Raw genomic sequence first — 14,549 nt, 5'->3', positions numbered from 1 at the left:
ATTTTATGGCACGAAGGTTATGTTGATTATAGAGAATTTAGAAGACTTATTGATAACCATATAAAAGATAAGACAATCTACGTTAAAGGTTTGGAAAAAGTTCAATGGATTAAAGATTTATATCCAAAATGCACTATTTTAGATTTGGGTGAAAAAGATGTGCCTAATTTAAAAGAACTGTATAAAAAATATTGTACTAATGAATGTATTTTTAACTGTGTGTATCATAAAAAATCTTGTGCATTAAAAAATGTTTTATGTATAAAAAAATGGTATTTAGACAATCGACAAATCTAATTTTAATTTGTATTCAAAATGTGTTTCTTAAAATAAATGTTTGTTATTAATTATATTAGTTTTTTTTATACCATTCTATATAACTACTGATAACTACCTAATAAGTTTTTTATAGTAAATGTTATATTTTTAATTTTTAGCTTAGATTTTACATAATTTGCATAAGAAAAACTTATTAGTTAGTATGGATATAAATAAAACGACAACTTACTCATATAATATTTATTACTTATATAATATTTAAAATACAACTTTAATAACTAGTACTGTATCCACAAATTTTTTTTGAAATTTTATTTATTAAAGCCTCTGTGCTGTCAATAATTTCATCAAAATTATCGCCTGCAACATACTGCGCGCTCAGTAATACATTTTCGTTCTGTTCATCGTTTTGATCCCTTACATCCTCTGTTATGTTGATTATTTGAATTTTGATCAGTTTATTGCCTTTGATCTCATGATTATTTATCACAAAAGATGGTGGGTGTCCTTGAGTCCTTTTCACTACTTTATTATGAATGTTAACTTTATTACGTTTCTTGGCTTTAGGGTTTTCGATGTTCTTTTTAATTTTTTTATATAAGTCGCTATCGTCAAATTCTTGTGGTAGCTCAAACTCTTGTGCATATTGCGAAAATGGAATTGGGATGTCTTCGCTGTCTGCCATTTTTTGAAAACCTAAGACAAAACGAAAAATTATATAATATTGATAAATCAGATTACACAACGAACAAAAATGTATATAACCACAAATAAATTAATTTTAATGTTTATTTGATTTGTAAAATATAATATATAATTTTAATATATATATAATATATATATATATAATTTTAATAAGTAGTTAGTTAAAAAACAACTTACCAGGTCTATGTCTGCGAGTGGATAATAAAGACGCGTTGATGCTATTCGAATGTAACCAATTAAAAATTACTTTGCGCTTATAAAGGTTAGCTATTGTTTGTTCAGCAAAATATAAATGCGCAATCCTGTTATATGATAGCTTTAACTTTACACGTGTGTATGTCTTTACCTAAACAAGTCACAACTTGTTTTATGAACACGTTTATGAATAAACTATCTATAGAAATGTTTAAGGTAAATTAAAATGAAAACAAGAAAATAATAAGATAATATATTTATTTATCATAAGACATCACTGAATAATATTGTTAAAATAAAAACACAATAAGTATAATAAGTAGAAGAAAGATTTATTTTTAGGACATATAATTGAATTAGTTATTATCTTCAACTTATATTTATAGTTTTTAATAGATTTATAAAATTAATATCAAAATGTTGTTTCAATTATATGTGCTATTCAATTTACTAATGACCTCTGACTGCATATAGTACAATTTATTTTATACAAAACATGACAATTGATTACAAATTAAACATTAAGTATTGAGGTATGCCCCCAAGCTTTCGTCACTATTTGGTTGTCAGATATCATACGCTTATCATCATTAGCTGAAAGGGCGACTTTATTTACACTTTGGGTAAATATATTGTGCTTAATCGACTTAAATAATATGTTTCTTCTTTTTATTTCATCTCCTTGAAATAATGATTTCACGTAATGAGAAAACTCAAATTTGCATACTACAGGTTCTCTCACACCCTTAGCTTTTTTAATAATTTTATCAACTGTTTTGATAGAATACACTTTAGAACGAAGTCCAACATACTCTTTAATCATTTTTCCTTTCATTTCATCCTTAAAAAGTCCTGGCACTTTTTTATTTTGAACAGGTAATAAAAATTTATTATCAATATCGTAACAACTAGTATCGAAATATGTTAAAAAATGCATTCTTAAATCTTTAAAAAAGTCTTTTGTTTGTATATAATAAACAAAACTATCTGTATCCGTGTAACACATTTGTAGACGAGTATCATAAAAACGTTTAAATACTGAATAATGAAAATCATACATATGACTTTTAGATAACTCTAGTACAGCGAAACCAATGTAGATCGGTTTATCTAAAATTATTAGATCTGGTTTCAATTGAACTGCCACCAAATTTTCAGTAAAAACTGATACACTGTGAAAATTTGGCCTTGCAATTAATCTGTCAGCGGTGATTTTCTTTTTTGTTGTGTTATCATTGTCTGTCCACTGATTAACTAAGCGCACATCAACCCTTTTCTCAGTATTTTCTAAAGTTTTACCAAATATACTGTTATTCATCAATTTACAAAAATCTTGTTCAAAGACAGACGTTGCCTCTTGACGTAGCCTTGTATTCATATCAATATATTGTTTTAAGTAAGGGGACTGTTTGAACGTAATTACTCTATGTACTTTTTTTAATTTTAAACCATGTTTAAGACACGTTTTCAAATGTACATAATGAATCACATACAAATATTTGTCATATAGATTAGGTACCAGTTTATAATGCGTCCCACCTGGTGGAACACATTTTTCGGGACAAAATGGTAAATCATTATGTTTATCATGTAAATCATTGGGGTAAATAATATCAACTTCTAGAATGAAACCATAATCCGAGTCATCAGGGATTTGAGTGATATTTAAAGCACTTATTTCATTGGTTTCTAGAAACCTAAAGTCTGATAGGGGCATATACTGACACATGCTGTAACCATATAAATTATTACAGTCGATATAAATTAGGTATGAGTCTATCTGGGATGAGTCATAGTGAGGTAAGTATATGTTATTAGCCTTTGCATATCGTAGAGAGGTCATACAGACTCCCCTCTTATTCCAGATTGGATCATCTTAAGCATGTTAAAGTCATCTATAAGCTCTAATTCAATACCAGTTTTCAGAAGCATGGCATCAAATGATAAGCTAGGTGTAGTTAAATAAAAAGCAGGATCCAAGTCATAGTGTTGTTTGCAAGTAGCGCGAAACTTTTCAAAAATATCGGTTAGCAGAAGAACATCCGTTTGCAAATATAGGTCTGTATATTCACCTAAATTTTGAATTTTAAACTGTTGCCATACTTTTTGCGCATGATTATAATCTTTTACAGAAATGTTCTCATCAGTGAGCGAATTATGAAAACAGTCAATACTTGGCAGGTATTTTTCTTCAAAACATTGCCATTTATTCATATACTCATAGGGAAACACACCTTTTCGTGTAAGTAATTCAAACTCCTCATCATTACAAAAATATTTATGTAAATGAACAAAGTCAGATTTCTGCATAGTTGTAGTTAGTTTTTCTAAACTTGTATCTAAAAATTTGAAAGAATCTACAAAACGAAGCTGAAAATACTCATTCTCGATAGGGATAAATTTAGTAAAAGAAATATAGTTTTCTTTGGTTTTAGGTATAACTTTGACGTTTCCAGGTGCCTCCCCCAATTTTTTGATAAATAGATGGCAATCATAACCAGACAGATTGTGAAAAAAAATAGGTACGAAACAAGGACGTTTATATTGTAAGTTACATATATTATGTGCCGCTCCCCGATATCTTCCTGTAATGTGACAGTGATCTCGAACCCGATCAGAAAATAGAAAATGGTTACAAATATGACAACGTTTAGCGTTCAAAAAGTTTTGGTCGTCATTCTCATTACATATTATTGGGGTATTTTTGTTCACAATTTTATAAATTTTAGCAACATCTTTGTAGATTGCCTCAATAAATTTATCGACGCAATCAGTACCGCGATAAGAGAAATAACGATTATGACTCGGATCTGCGTTACAAACAATATGATACCCAAAGGCAGCTGGTATATGATGATGCAAAGTTGTAGTGTTAGGGGTAAGACTATCACTAGTATCAGTATCAGAGTCACTAGTTTCAGTTGGTTGTAGTAACGATTCAAAATCTGCATATATAACGAATGGAACATTCTGTTTACGATCGAAATGTTTAAATTTAATTACTGTCCCCTTTTCTGGTAAAACGGTAACTATTCCAGTACACAAGTGATTTGCGAGTTCTTCCTGCGTGAGAAAAAATAACAGACAGGTTTCGCAAAAGTATATCTTACTATTATGCTTTGTTACTTGTCTGCGCACAAGACGACTCAAGTCTTTAATTAGAACATAATGTGGTGGGTGACTACCATCGTCTATTAAAAGTAGGTTTATATTTTTTCTACATTTCTGATTACTAGATACTTTAGACTTGTAAAGGGGGCCCACAACAATTTTATTATTTTTCAAACCAAAAATCGTCAATGAAATCATAGGGTTATTTTTTTCGAATATTCTTATGTCATCAAATGTGACTGGAAAAGAAATTTGAGAAATATTCAAAACGTCTCGAAAATTAGGATAAGATGATACTCTTTCAGGGTGTTTTGTAGAAGGATGCAAAGCCGCTGTTACACACCATAAAAAACAGCATTGATCGTTGTTTTGTATATTTATACATGCTTTTTTGTTTTTTATGAACTTTGGCAGGTCAACATAGCTTGAACCTCGTAATGGTTGATACTTGTTAATGTTGATCTCTAAATGAGAGTTACTAACAAAAGCCCATCCACTATCACGGTCTTGAAATTCCTCAAATTTTTCTTTAGACAGTTAACAACTTCGCAAAACAGTGACTCAAAATCATAACTTAAGTATAAAATTTTATTTTTAGTTCCAAATGATTTTATTGATTGACTATTATCTTTGAACATTAAAAACAATCCAAAGAGCTCGAAATTTACTTTTACGCACGTATGTTTCGTAAGTGAATTATCTAAAAGCCGTTTTATTTTGTTTCGAATAGAGTTCATAAACGCATCGACAGACGCCAGACTTTGGTCGTTGGTTGCTGATATACGATAAGTGGCAATGCGCATCCGAAATGCAGACTCTACTACTTCAACACCATCATTAAGTAATTTGTTAGAACATACAGTTGTTTTATGTGCAGTGCTTCGAAGATGACCTGTCCATTTATTTTTGTCTACAGATGAACTACACGGTACACAGAAAGGCATAATGAATTATGTTAATGCAAAAGATGTAGCTAAACTCACTAGGCTATTTTGAAACCGTAATTTGTCAAACACTAATTTAATACATCTATTTACTATTAGCATACGTTGTATTAATCAAAACAGTTGACTCGACTGACTTCTCATTAAGAATGCAATGAATTGTTAACACTATGCAAAGTATGGTAGTATAAGTCTATAAATATAAATCAAATAAAGTCGCAGTATTAAATTATCGCATTCGAAAATATTCTTTAAATTTAACAGAAAGTAACCTTTTATCTTACAAAAATTAATTTCTGTATTTATTCATTAAAACTTTTTCGCACATAAAATATTGAAAACCTATAATATTTAAGTATCTATTTTTGTACACAAACTATTTATATAAGCGTACGATAATATCGTACGCTATACGAATATATTATATTCTTAATGCAAAAACCATATTCGAGATTTAGTTATAGACGTAGGTATCTACCTTTGCTATTAACTATAACTTGATTTTGTCAACAACTTTGAATAAAAAATAACAAAATTTTGTTTAAATAGAATTCTCTTACTGTGGGAGATTTGAAAATATTCAACTAATTTTTTTTATAATTATTATAATAAACAGGTTCACATTCTCCAAAAATATTAAAGGCTTGACCTAAGAACGTTTGTATTTGATTCCACTCGGAGGAATTCTCTTGACATTGCAATTTAACCGACGCTAATGCTTTTTTATAACGTTCTTCAGGCTCAGATTTTTGGTAATCATTAATGTTATACACTTTTAAATCAATGAAAAAATTACCGTCTGTTATCGTAGTGCGTCGACTAGAACCTGTCGATACGCGGCTGGTAAACGATGATGTTGTCTTGACGGTTTTCGAACTGCCCTCGCTGGTGATCTTCTCTTCTTCTCTTATGATTTTGAAGATATCGGTTTCAGGCGATTTTTTGGAAGAACTGAAAAAATAAAACAGAATTACAATATTTCAAGCAAATACATTATGTTATAGTTGCACAATCACAATAAAGTAATTTAATTTTAAAAACAACTAAAAATAAGTAGTACCTAGAGCCAACATTCTTATTTTCACTGGTTGACGTTCGTGCTTTTTTGGTTGTTTTTTTCTTTTGCGCGCAAGGTGTTGGTGAGGATGAATGTAGTACCCGTCGATTTTCTGTTTCAACTTCGGACCTTAAATAAGAAAAACAATATTAAATATATGTCAATTAATAATAATTATGTTGACACAAAACTAAACCAAGTTCATAGTTATGACTGACAACGTTATAAATAGATGAGAATAAGATAACTGAGAAATAAATTAACGTGATAAACACACAGATATGCCTTACCAGGATTAAATCCTGTAACCTCAAGCTTAGAAAACAGAGTCACTAACGACTAGACTAGCAGGAACTGTTAAATATAACTCTAAGGATTATTTTAATTAATATAAAATAAATGAATTACCTTGCGGCTGAGGATGATTTCCTTTTCTTGATATTCTTTGTAGCAATCTTCTTCGGTTCAGGTGAGGGCGTGCGCGTGTATACTGAACATTCGGAGTCAGACCTTCAAAAAAGAATAAAAATATACCAACAATACTTAAATCAAAGTTTTAAAGAGATTCGATATATAGGGTTATAAATACTTACTAACATTTTAAATGAAGTTGAAAGTTGCAGATTCCTCACTTAACAAAAATAACGAGCAGCTTCACGTCGCAATACAGAATAGTAAAGAAATTGTTGCATAAAAACGCATTATTTTATAGTGAAATATTTGATGAGTTGATATTAAATCGAAACATAAATATATGACTAAAGAACCAAGTTCTGACATTCAACTTTAGATCTAAATATTATAAATTTAAATAAATATTATCGTTTTTATAAATTGAAGCACATAATTTATATTCAAAGTATATTACCACTTGTATTTCACAAAGCGCCGACAAAGTATCGAATTAACAAATAATACCGCAAGTCTTGCAACACGTGTAAATATGACCGCTACCACGAGTACTTACCGATTAAGTTCAAAATGTTTTTTATTTTTTATTTCAGTATATATATATATGACAAATACCATCAACACTATCGTTTTTCGTTAGTTCGGGTGCTACCTACGTAAGTATTAAACATTTTTGAAAGAAGAAAGAAAGTAAGAAAATAAAGACATTAATTGCAGCCAAATAAAATATACAATATGAGGCTTACATACTAAACAGTACAAAATCAGTTACATTGGGTTTGGTTTGTGGTTGCAAAAGGACACCACTCGACATATGCTCTGACACTGATGGTGGCACAGCGCTGGTCTTCCGTGGAGCCTTGGGTCGGGCGATAGTGCAATACAATAATTATTATACAATTAAAGGCACAGAGTAATTAAGAAAGTCAGTGACACACTATACAAGGACAAGACTACTTATAATATTTTTGAACATTTATGGAAACAACTTAAAAACAAACCTTCTTCAATGCATATAATATGTATTAACATATTATATGCATTAATTATTTACACTAAATTATTATAAAATCATTAAAGAACAACAATGTTTCATACAATAAAACACAACTCACCTTTATAGAATGTTGGTTAAATAATATCATGGTATAGGACAATAAACACAGCGTCATCATTTTCAGTAAGTAACATGCAATTCTCATATCAGCGACATTGTTGATTGAAATAAAATACCTCGACACATTGTGATTAACACAACAGAAGCGTCATTTCGAATAATAGTTGTTGATATGCAGAAAAAAATTATTACTATTATATATATATATATATAAATGTAATTAACTTAAATTCAATGCACTATTCTTTTCAATAGACTTATTTGTCAAAATAATTTGAATTTGCGATAGTGAAAAGCAAAAAGGTTCGCGTCTTTCCTGTAGATCATTTCAAAAATAAGGGTTTAAATCCTATCTTTTATTTAATCAGTCTGTATTACCATTACTTTTCATTCATTAAGCTTATCAGTATTATGTTCATAAACTTAGATGCGTATATGACTTAGGTAGAAACAGTAACCAATCTCTTATTTTATTCTTTAATCGGATTATTACATATCAACATATCGGACTCGACTACCTGTTATCGCATGTTCCGTCACTTGTTTATTTATATATTATATCCAAAGTATGACAAAGACAAAGCATAGCAGGTTCGACTATTTACGTTTCATAAACAATTTAGAGTATTAATACATACGTACTTTGTTAGTCTTACGATCATATGTATGTATGTAACTATAGACTTAAATAAAAATTATGCTTTATTTTCAGTGGATAACATTGTTTTTTGATTTAACCTTACTTTAAGTTTTGTTGGTTTTACATTATGAACTAAGTTTACATGAAGATAAAATTACATAAATGTATTTTGAACTTGAATACGATCGGACTATGGTTGAAATCGGTACTAGTAAAGGCAAATTACGTTAAATCTCGTAACACCAACGTCACATTTAACAACCAATCACATTGTCAGGTCTACATCGCGCTATTGAAGTTTTTTGTATTCGTTTGTATATATACAATTTACAATGAAAGGCATGTCGGAGTGACTGTGGCTATACCGACCGATAGTCTCAGGTACTCTTACCTCTTCGATGTTGCGAGGCATGGCCAACCTTGTGACATTGACTTGGTAACGCGGTGGCGTGTGCAACATACTTGGTTCTAATAACCCTACCTTGGGCAGGGTATGTATGCATGACACACTACAACGTGATGACGGTTAAACACATACGTGATGACGTATACAGCGATAAATTCCTGTCTCATGGTAGGTGCTGTATTACACGGGTGATCCATGTTGCTAGACGGTCGTAGTAACGTTGGAGATCCCATCCATACTCTAACATTACAGTCTCTGGCCAAGTCTGTGTTGTGAGAGTGTGAAAAACACCGTAATAAACCTAGCCCGGCAAACCTCTACCCGATGCAAATCTGGGCTATGATGGTGCGTTACGAGATCTGGTTCTCAAATAGAACAAGATCTGGTGGGTGCAATGCTAGCAGTACCCGTTGTGTTAAGCCTTTTGCATTTTTTTATCGTAACATAAAATCAACCCTCACTTAACATAATATTTTGGATTTAGCTGAATACAACGTTAACGGCTACGTATCGAGAAAATCCAAATGCATCTCGGTGTTCTACCCCAATGATACGACTACGTATAGGGAAACGGGTTCTACCCCACTGATACGAGCTATATATTGGGGGTTTCTGGACCACGACTGCGACAGCGAGCGAAGCGAAGCTGGAGCATTAGGAGTGGGGCAGAACTCCCAATATATAGCTACTGAAACTGGTAAATACGTATATCCTGTACTACAATCTTCTGACTACATTTTTATTATAAGGTTTTGAAAAAGAGTAAACGAGGCTAAAACGAGTTGAATTTTTTACAGAAATTACCTAAAATTAAGTGACAATTTCTTTGAAAATCTACATCACATTGAAATTATTTTCGTACAAAATTAGTCTGCAACGTTTACTGAAATTGCTCTTATTCCTTAGTGATTATAAATTTATATTTTATATTTTTGGTAATTTTTTGAAAACGAGCCTTCACTGTTACAATTATTACCACTTTTGGACATTTTCTTATATTTTGTTAGACCAAGTAGTGAAAGTCCCAACCACTTGACAGTCCAGCCTGCGCGACCATATTCCGGTCAACCGTCCGGGTTTTCTTAGCGACTAGGGCTTCCAATACCGGGATCCCGGTTTCTCGGGATCCCGGGATCCCGCCTTTTTTTGGGCACATTTCAATACCGGTATTTAATTTAGCAATACCGGGATCCCGGTATTTTTATAAACTAACAAATTATGCCAAATGAACGTAAATTACTCATCAAAAACGTCAAATTTCTGCATCACAATGGTCACTACACGCGTAAATCTTGCTTTTTGCTCTCGTTTTTCGATTTGACACATTCTCTGTTTGGTGTTTTTGCAATATTTGAATGAAAATGATAGTTTTTTCGATGATTACCTTGATAAAGAATTAAAGATACGTGTCAAAAGCATTCATTGAGGAGGGTCTGCCGCGAACATTTTTTGACACATTTGTTGCACTTGTGAATTCGCACGTAAGTGTGACAGAGAAGCAACACGTCAAACGTAGTTGCAACAGGCCACAGATCCTCTGTAAACAAATCGCCTTGATGCATCTATAATCTATATCATACATAACTTTTCAAAAAATTGGTTAATGCATACGAACTAACGTATACCGTAGCTACTCTATTTTTACTGTACAGTCAACCAATTTGAATACTAGGCCACTCTAGAACCCTGTCTCATTTACACCGTGTTCTATTTGCCATAGAAGTCACATTGACGTTTACTGTGCAAAGGTTCTGCAGTGGCCTAGGATTCAAATTGGTTGACTGTACGTGTGCGTTAGTGTGTTTAACTCTAGTTTAAAACTTTGCCGTAACATTCCCTATAGTAACGAAATTGGGAACTCATTACTCAACTATCAAAATGAAGATAATTACTTTTCTTATCCGTAAATTAAGTGTTCCTATTCCTCGAAGTAATCTTTTTGATTTTGATTATCATTTCCGCAAAGTAATGTGTGATTCCATAGATCATTTCTTAATGTGATTTTTAATAATCTATGTCGAACAATTTAGCTTTCTTGGCTAATTGTTCAATGATTTGGCGGATTTATTTTATTAGTGCTTTAGCGCCTCTAGCGCCACGAAAAACAAAAATACCACTAAATTGTACCGTAGATATTGATTACAATGTGTTTCCAAAAAAAATCATCTCATGTTCTAATTTCAAAAGTCAATGATGAAACTATAGTGTGTGTAATCGAGAAATGTTCTTAATGCTTGTTATTTAATAAAGTGATATTATAGTTAAATCTACAGTACAATTACACCATTAACACTGACTATAAAATGTAACACAGCATGAATGAGACACAGCTCCCTAGTATCACAGCCATACTAAAGAAGAGGCGACTGAGGTGGCTCGGGCATGTGTATCGAATGGAGCGGACTCGTTTTCCTCGTTAAATCCTGCTGGGAGGGGTTGCAGATGCAAAGAGACCGGTCAGACGGCCAATGCTGCGCTTTAAAGATTGCGTGAAGCGTGACATGGTCACATTTGATATTCCATGCAACCAGTGGCAACGACTGGCCGAAGACCGACCCACGTGGCGCCAATCCAAGCACGCCAATGCCTGGTTCTCCTCCTTGAATGATAAACGCATGAGGCGTCACGAGCAGGCCTCTAACCCCCGCCCATCTGGGGGAGCATACACCTGCCGTGTGTGCGGACGAGGGATCCTCTCTCGAATTGGGCTATACAGCCACGAACGTAAGTGTCGCAAGGATGCTACTTGAATCGTCTGTTATAGATGCAAAGGCCTGTTATTATTAAAATGTAAAAGGTTCTATTCCGCACGACCTTAAAGAGATCGATTTGGCTGATTTGGCAGAAAACATGGTTTGCCATGGCCATGTCTTCTTGCAAAATGTCCGATCTGGCGGCGATATCTAACTTACAGAATCACCTGAGTAGAGATCTGGCGCTCTTTCCCGCTTGCTTTTATACTGCGTCCTCGGTCCCACTCATAACAAAAATAAAGAGCACAGGGCGTAGCCCTTTGAACTATGTATACTTAATAACAATTAAAGTTGGACCGACTTGGCCACATAAGTTTGCGAACCGTTTTGGGTTGAAATCGAAACTTTTGAAGTTGGAAATGTAATCGATTTGACCCATTTGTAAGTCGGATTGGCAAGATTCCGCTGTAGTATAACACGCATGAAAAGTAACAAACGAAATTTTGAATAAAATTTGTTATTTTAAGCAAATTACTTGGTTTTTATATTTTCCCGATTTCAATACCGGGATCCCGGGATCCCGGTATTGAAAACGCCAATACCGGAATGAATACCGGTATTGGATAAGGTCCGGTATTTGGAAGCCCTATATAGCGACGCACGCCCCGCGCTGCGCAACCACAACTTTCTACAAAAGCGTTTATATTTTCTAAACTACTCAAGGTATAGTGATGAAAAAAATCAGAGGTATAAATGAATGTACAATGATTGAAATACAATTATAGTCATTGTAAAATACCTATGATTCTTGACTATAATCAAGGTTAAAGTTATGAAATCGGTAAAAAAATAAGGAAGATTTTTCTTTGACGACTAATTACAGGAAATTTTGAGCGATGACCCCTTCTTTTTATTGCATATTAAAAAAATATACTATTTCACCTTTATAATGATACCACAACCAACACATATAACTTTGAACAAAGTATCAAAATAAATTAGATTACCTCCTCCTTCCAACAAATACAGCAACATTCCCGCCTGCATAAGGCTGCCTACAACTGATATACACTTATCCGTCCGTGGTGACTATGGTATCCAGTGTCAAAAGTAGATAAATTTTGTAGTTTTTATTATAATAATATTAACTTATTTTTACTATAACTATACTTTGTTTTACTTATTAAACTTTTTACTTACTGTACTTTGTTTTACTTATTAAAGAACTCTAATGTGGAACTATCAAAAAAGGGCCCTTATTGTCGGTTTTATAATAACGCATGACTTGTACATGCTTCATTTGCTAAATGAATGTAGATTATAGAAATAGCAATGACTTCAAACCGACAATAAGGTACAGTCGCCGTCATAAAATAAATAATGATTTCCGTACTTTGTCGCTTTTCATCGTTTGACATTTCAAACATGACGTTAAAGTGACAAGGTACAGACATCATCATTTATTTAAGTCGATGATTGTACCTTCAATCAGATAACGCCACATATTACGGGGTTTTCAGGTAAAGGAAAAAAACTCTGTTGGTACAGTCAACATCTAAGACATGTTTGCACCCTTACACCTTATTCCATTGTAGTAAGGCAAAAAATGCTAATATTATGTATTTGACGCTGACTGTATTTACATGTTTATGGACAGGATCATATATTTTTTATTCTAGTAAAAAATCTCCACATACATAGGTCCTAGACATAGAAAGTTAAGTTTCTCACTGTTTATTACTGTTACAGTAGCTTAATAAGGACATATTGACATAATAGTACCTACATAATAAAATTATTTGTGCAAAAGTATTTTTATAGTATTCTTTGCACCTTGCCTCTTTTATGTTGTTTTAATATGATAATTCATAAAACAGTATTCGATGCAAAGGTTGACATTGCATTTCATGCATTTCCAAACGGTTCTAGCGGTCACCTTGCGTTGGGCACACATCCAACATCGACTTTGTTTATAGCCGGTACGCGTTGGGAAGTGTCGGTGCTCGACTTCAGGCCTTTGGTGGGTTTTTGGTTTTACAGTAGATGTTGTTGTCACCAGTCCAGACCTCCTAGTTATAAGTCTGTCTTCGACAGTGAGGTCGATTAGCCGATGTATTTTCAGTAGATCCTCTGCCAGCATTGTTCTGAATTGTCGGTGGCTTATTTTTGGATTTGATTTGGCAAATATGACAAAACAGTTAAATATGGCTGAATTATACATGCGACGGAAAAGCTTTTTATACCAAACTCTGTTTTTGTTTCTTTCTATAAGATGAGCAGACAGGTATTGATCCTTCTTATCTACACCTCCCATTGACTTATTGTAGTCCAGAACAATGCTGGGTTTGTACGTCACTCCGTTATACTTGATTTTTGTTCCAACTTGTAAGGAATGGTAAGTGGATATTAAGCTGACTATATTTGCGTCCCGCCATACAGTCACAGACAAGTCGTGACAATAACTAGCCACCACTTCACCACGTCGGAGGTCTGTTTTGTTTAAAGTTTTAAGGGAATCGGGAACAAATTCACGGTTGAGTCTAAGTGTGCCGTAACAGTCAGTCTTTTGTCGTTTCAAAAACCGCGCTAGTAAAGGACTATTGTAAAAATTGTCCATAATTAATGTATGACCTTTGTTAAGTAGCGGTTCTACTAAGTCGTAAACAATATTTGCAGTTGGGTCGATCGGTTGAGCCAGTCGTATCATTTTCAGGTCTAGTCAAGTCATGGGAGTTTTGTACGAGTCCAGTCATATCGTCTTCTACGGGGGGAGTATTTGTAGGCTTACTTTTTCCAGCATATACAAAAAACTTCCACAGATAACCACTAGACGACTCGCATAATTCGTAAGTCTTTACACCTACTTGAGCAGCCTTTGACAGATTTTTTTGAGCAAAGCCTAGCCGCCCGTGCCATTTCAATAGAGATTCGTCAATAGCTATCTCCTGACCAGGATAGTACAGGCCCGAAAACTTTTCGTTGAAGTAGTCG

General features: G+C 33.1%; 1 protein-coding gene across 1 annotated transcript; it reads right to left on the bottom strand.

Annotated features, from left to right (window-relative positions):
* Positions 1-510: 510 nt before the first annotated feature.
* On the bottom strand, positions 511-7,171 carry LOC125241215. Its single transcript, XM_048149581.1, has 5 exons — positions 7,160-7,171; positions 6,700-6,801; positions 6,295-6,420; positions 6,031-6,185; positions 511-975 (listed from the first exon to the last, which is right to left on the bottom strand). The coding sequence occupies exon 5, from the start codon at positions 962-964 to the stop codon at positions 551-553; it is 414 nt and encodes a 137-aa protein (XP_048005538.1). The 5' UTR covers positions 965-975; positions 6,031-6,185; positions 6,295-6,420; positions 6,700-6,801; positions 7,160-7,171; the 3' UTR covers positions 511-550.
* Between the last annotated feature and the right edge of the window lie 7,378 nt (positions 7,172-14,549).

The sequence above is a fragment of the Leguminivora glycinivorella genome, chromosome Z (assembly GCF_023078275.1).
Source record: "Leguminivora glycinivorella isolate SPB_JAAS2020 chromosome Z, LegGlyc_1.1, whole genome shotgun sequence".
NCBI classification, from domain to species: domain Eukaryota; kingdom Metazoa; phylum Arthropoda; class Insecta; order Lepidoptera; family Tortricidae; genus Leguminivora; species Leguminivora glycinivorella.
This window is presented reverse-complemented; position numbering and strand designations above follow the sequence as displayed.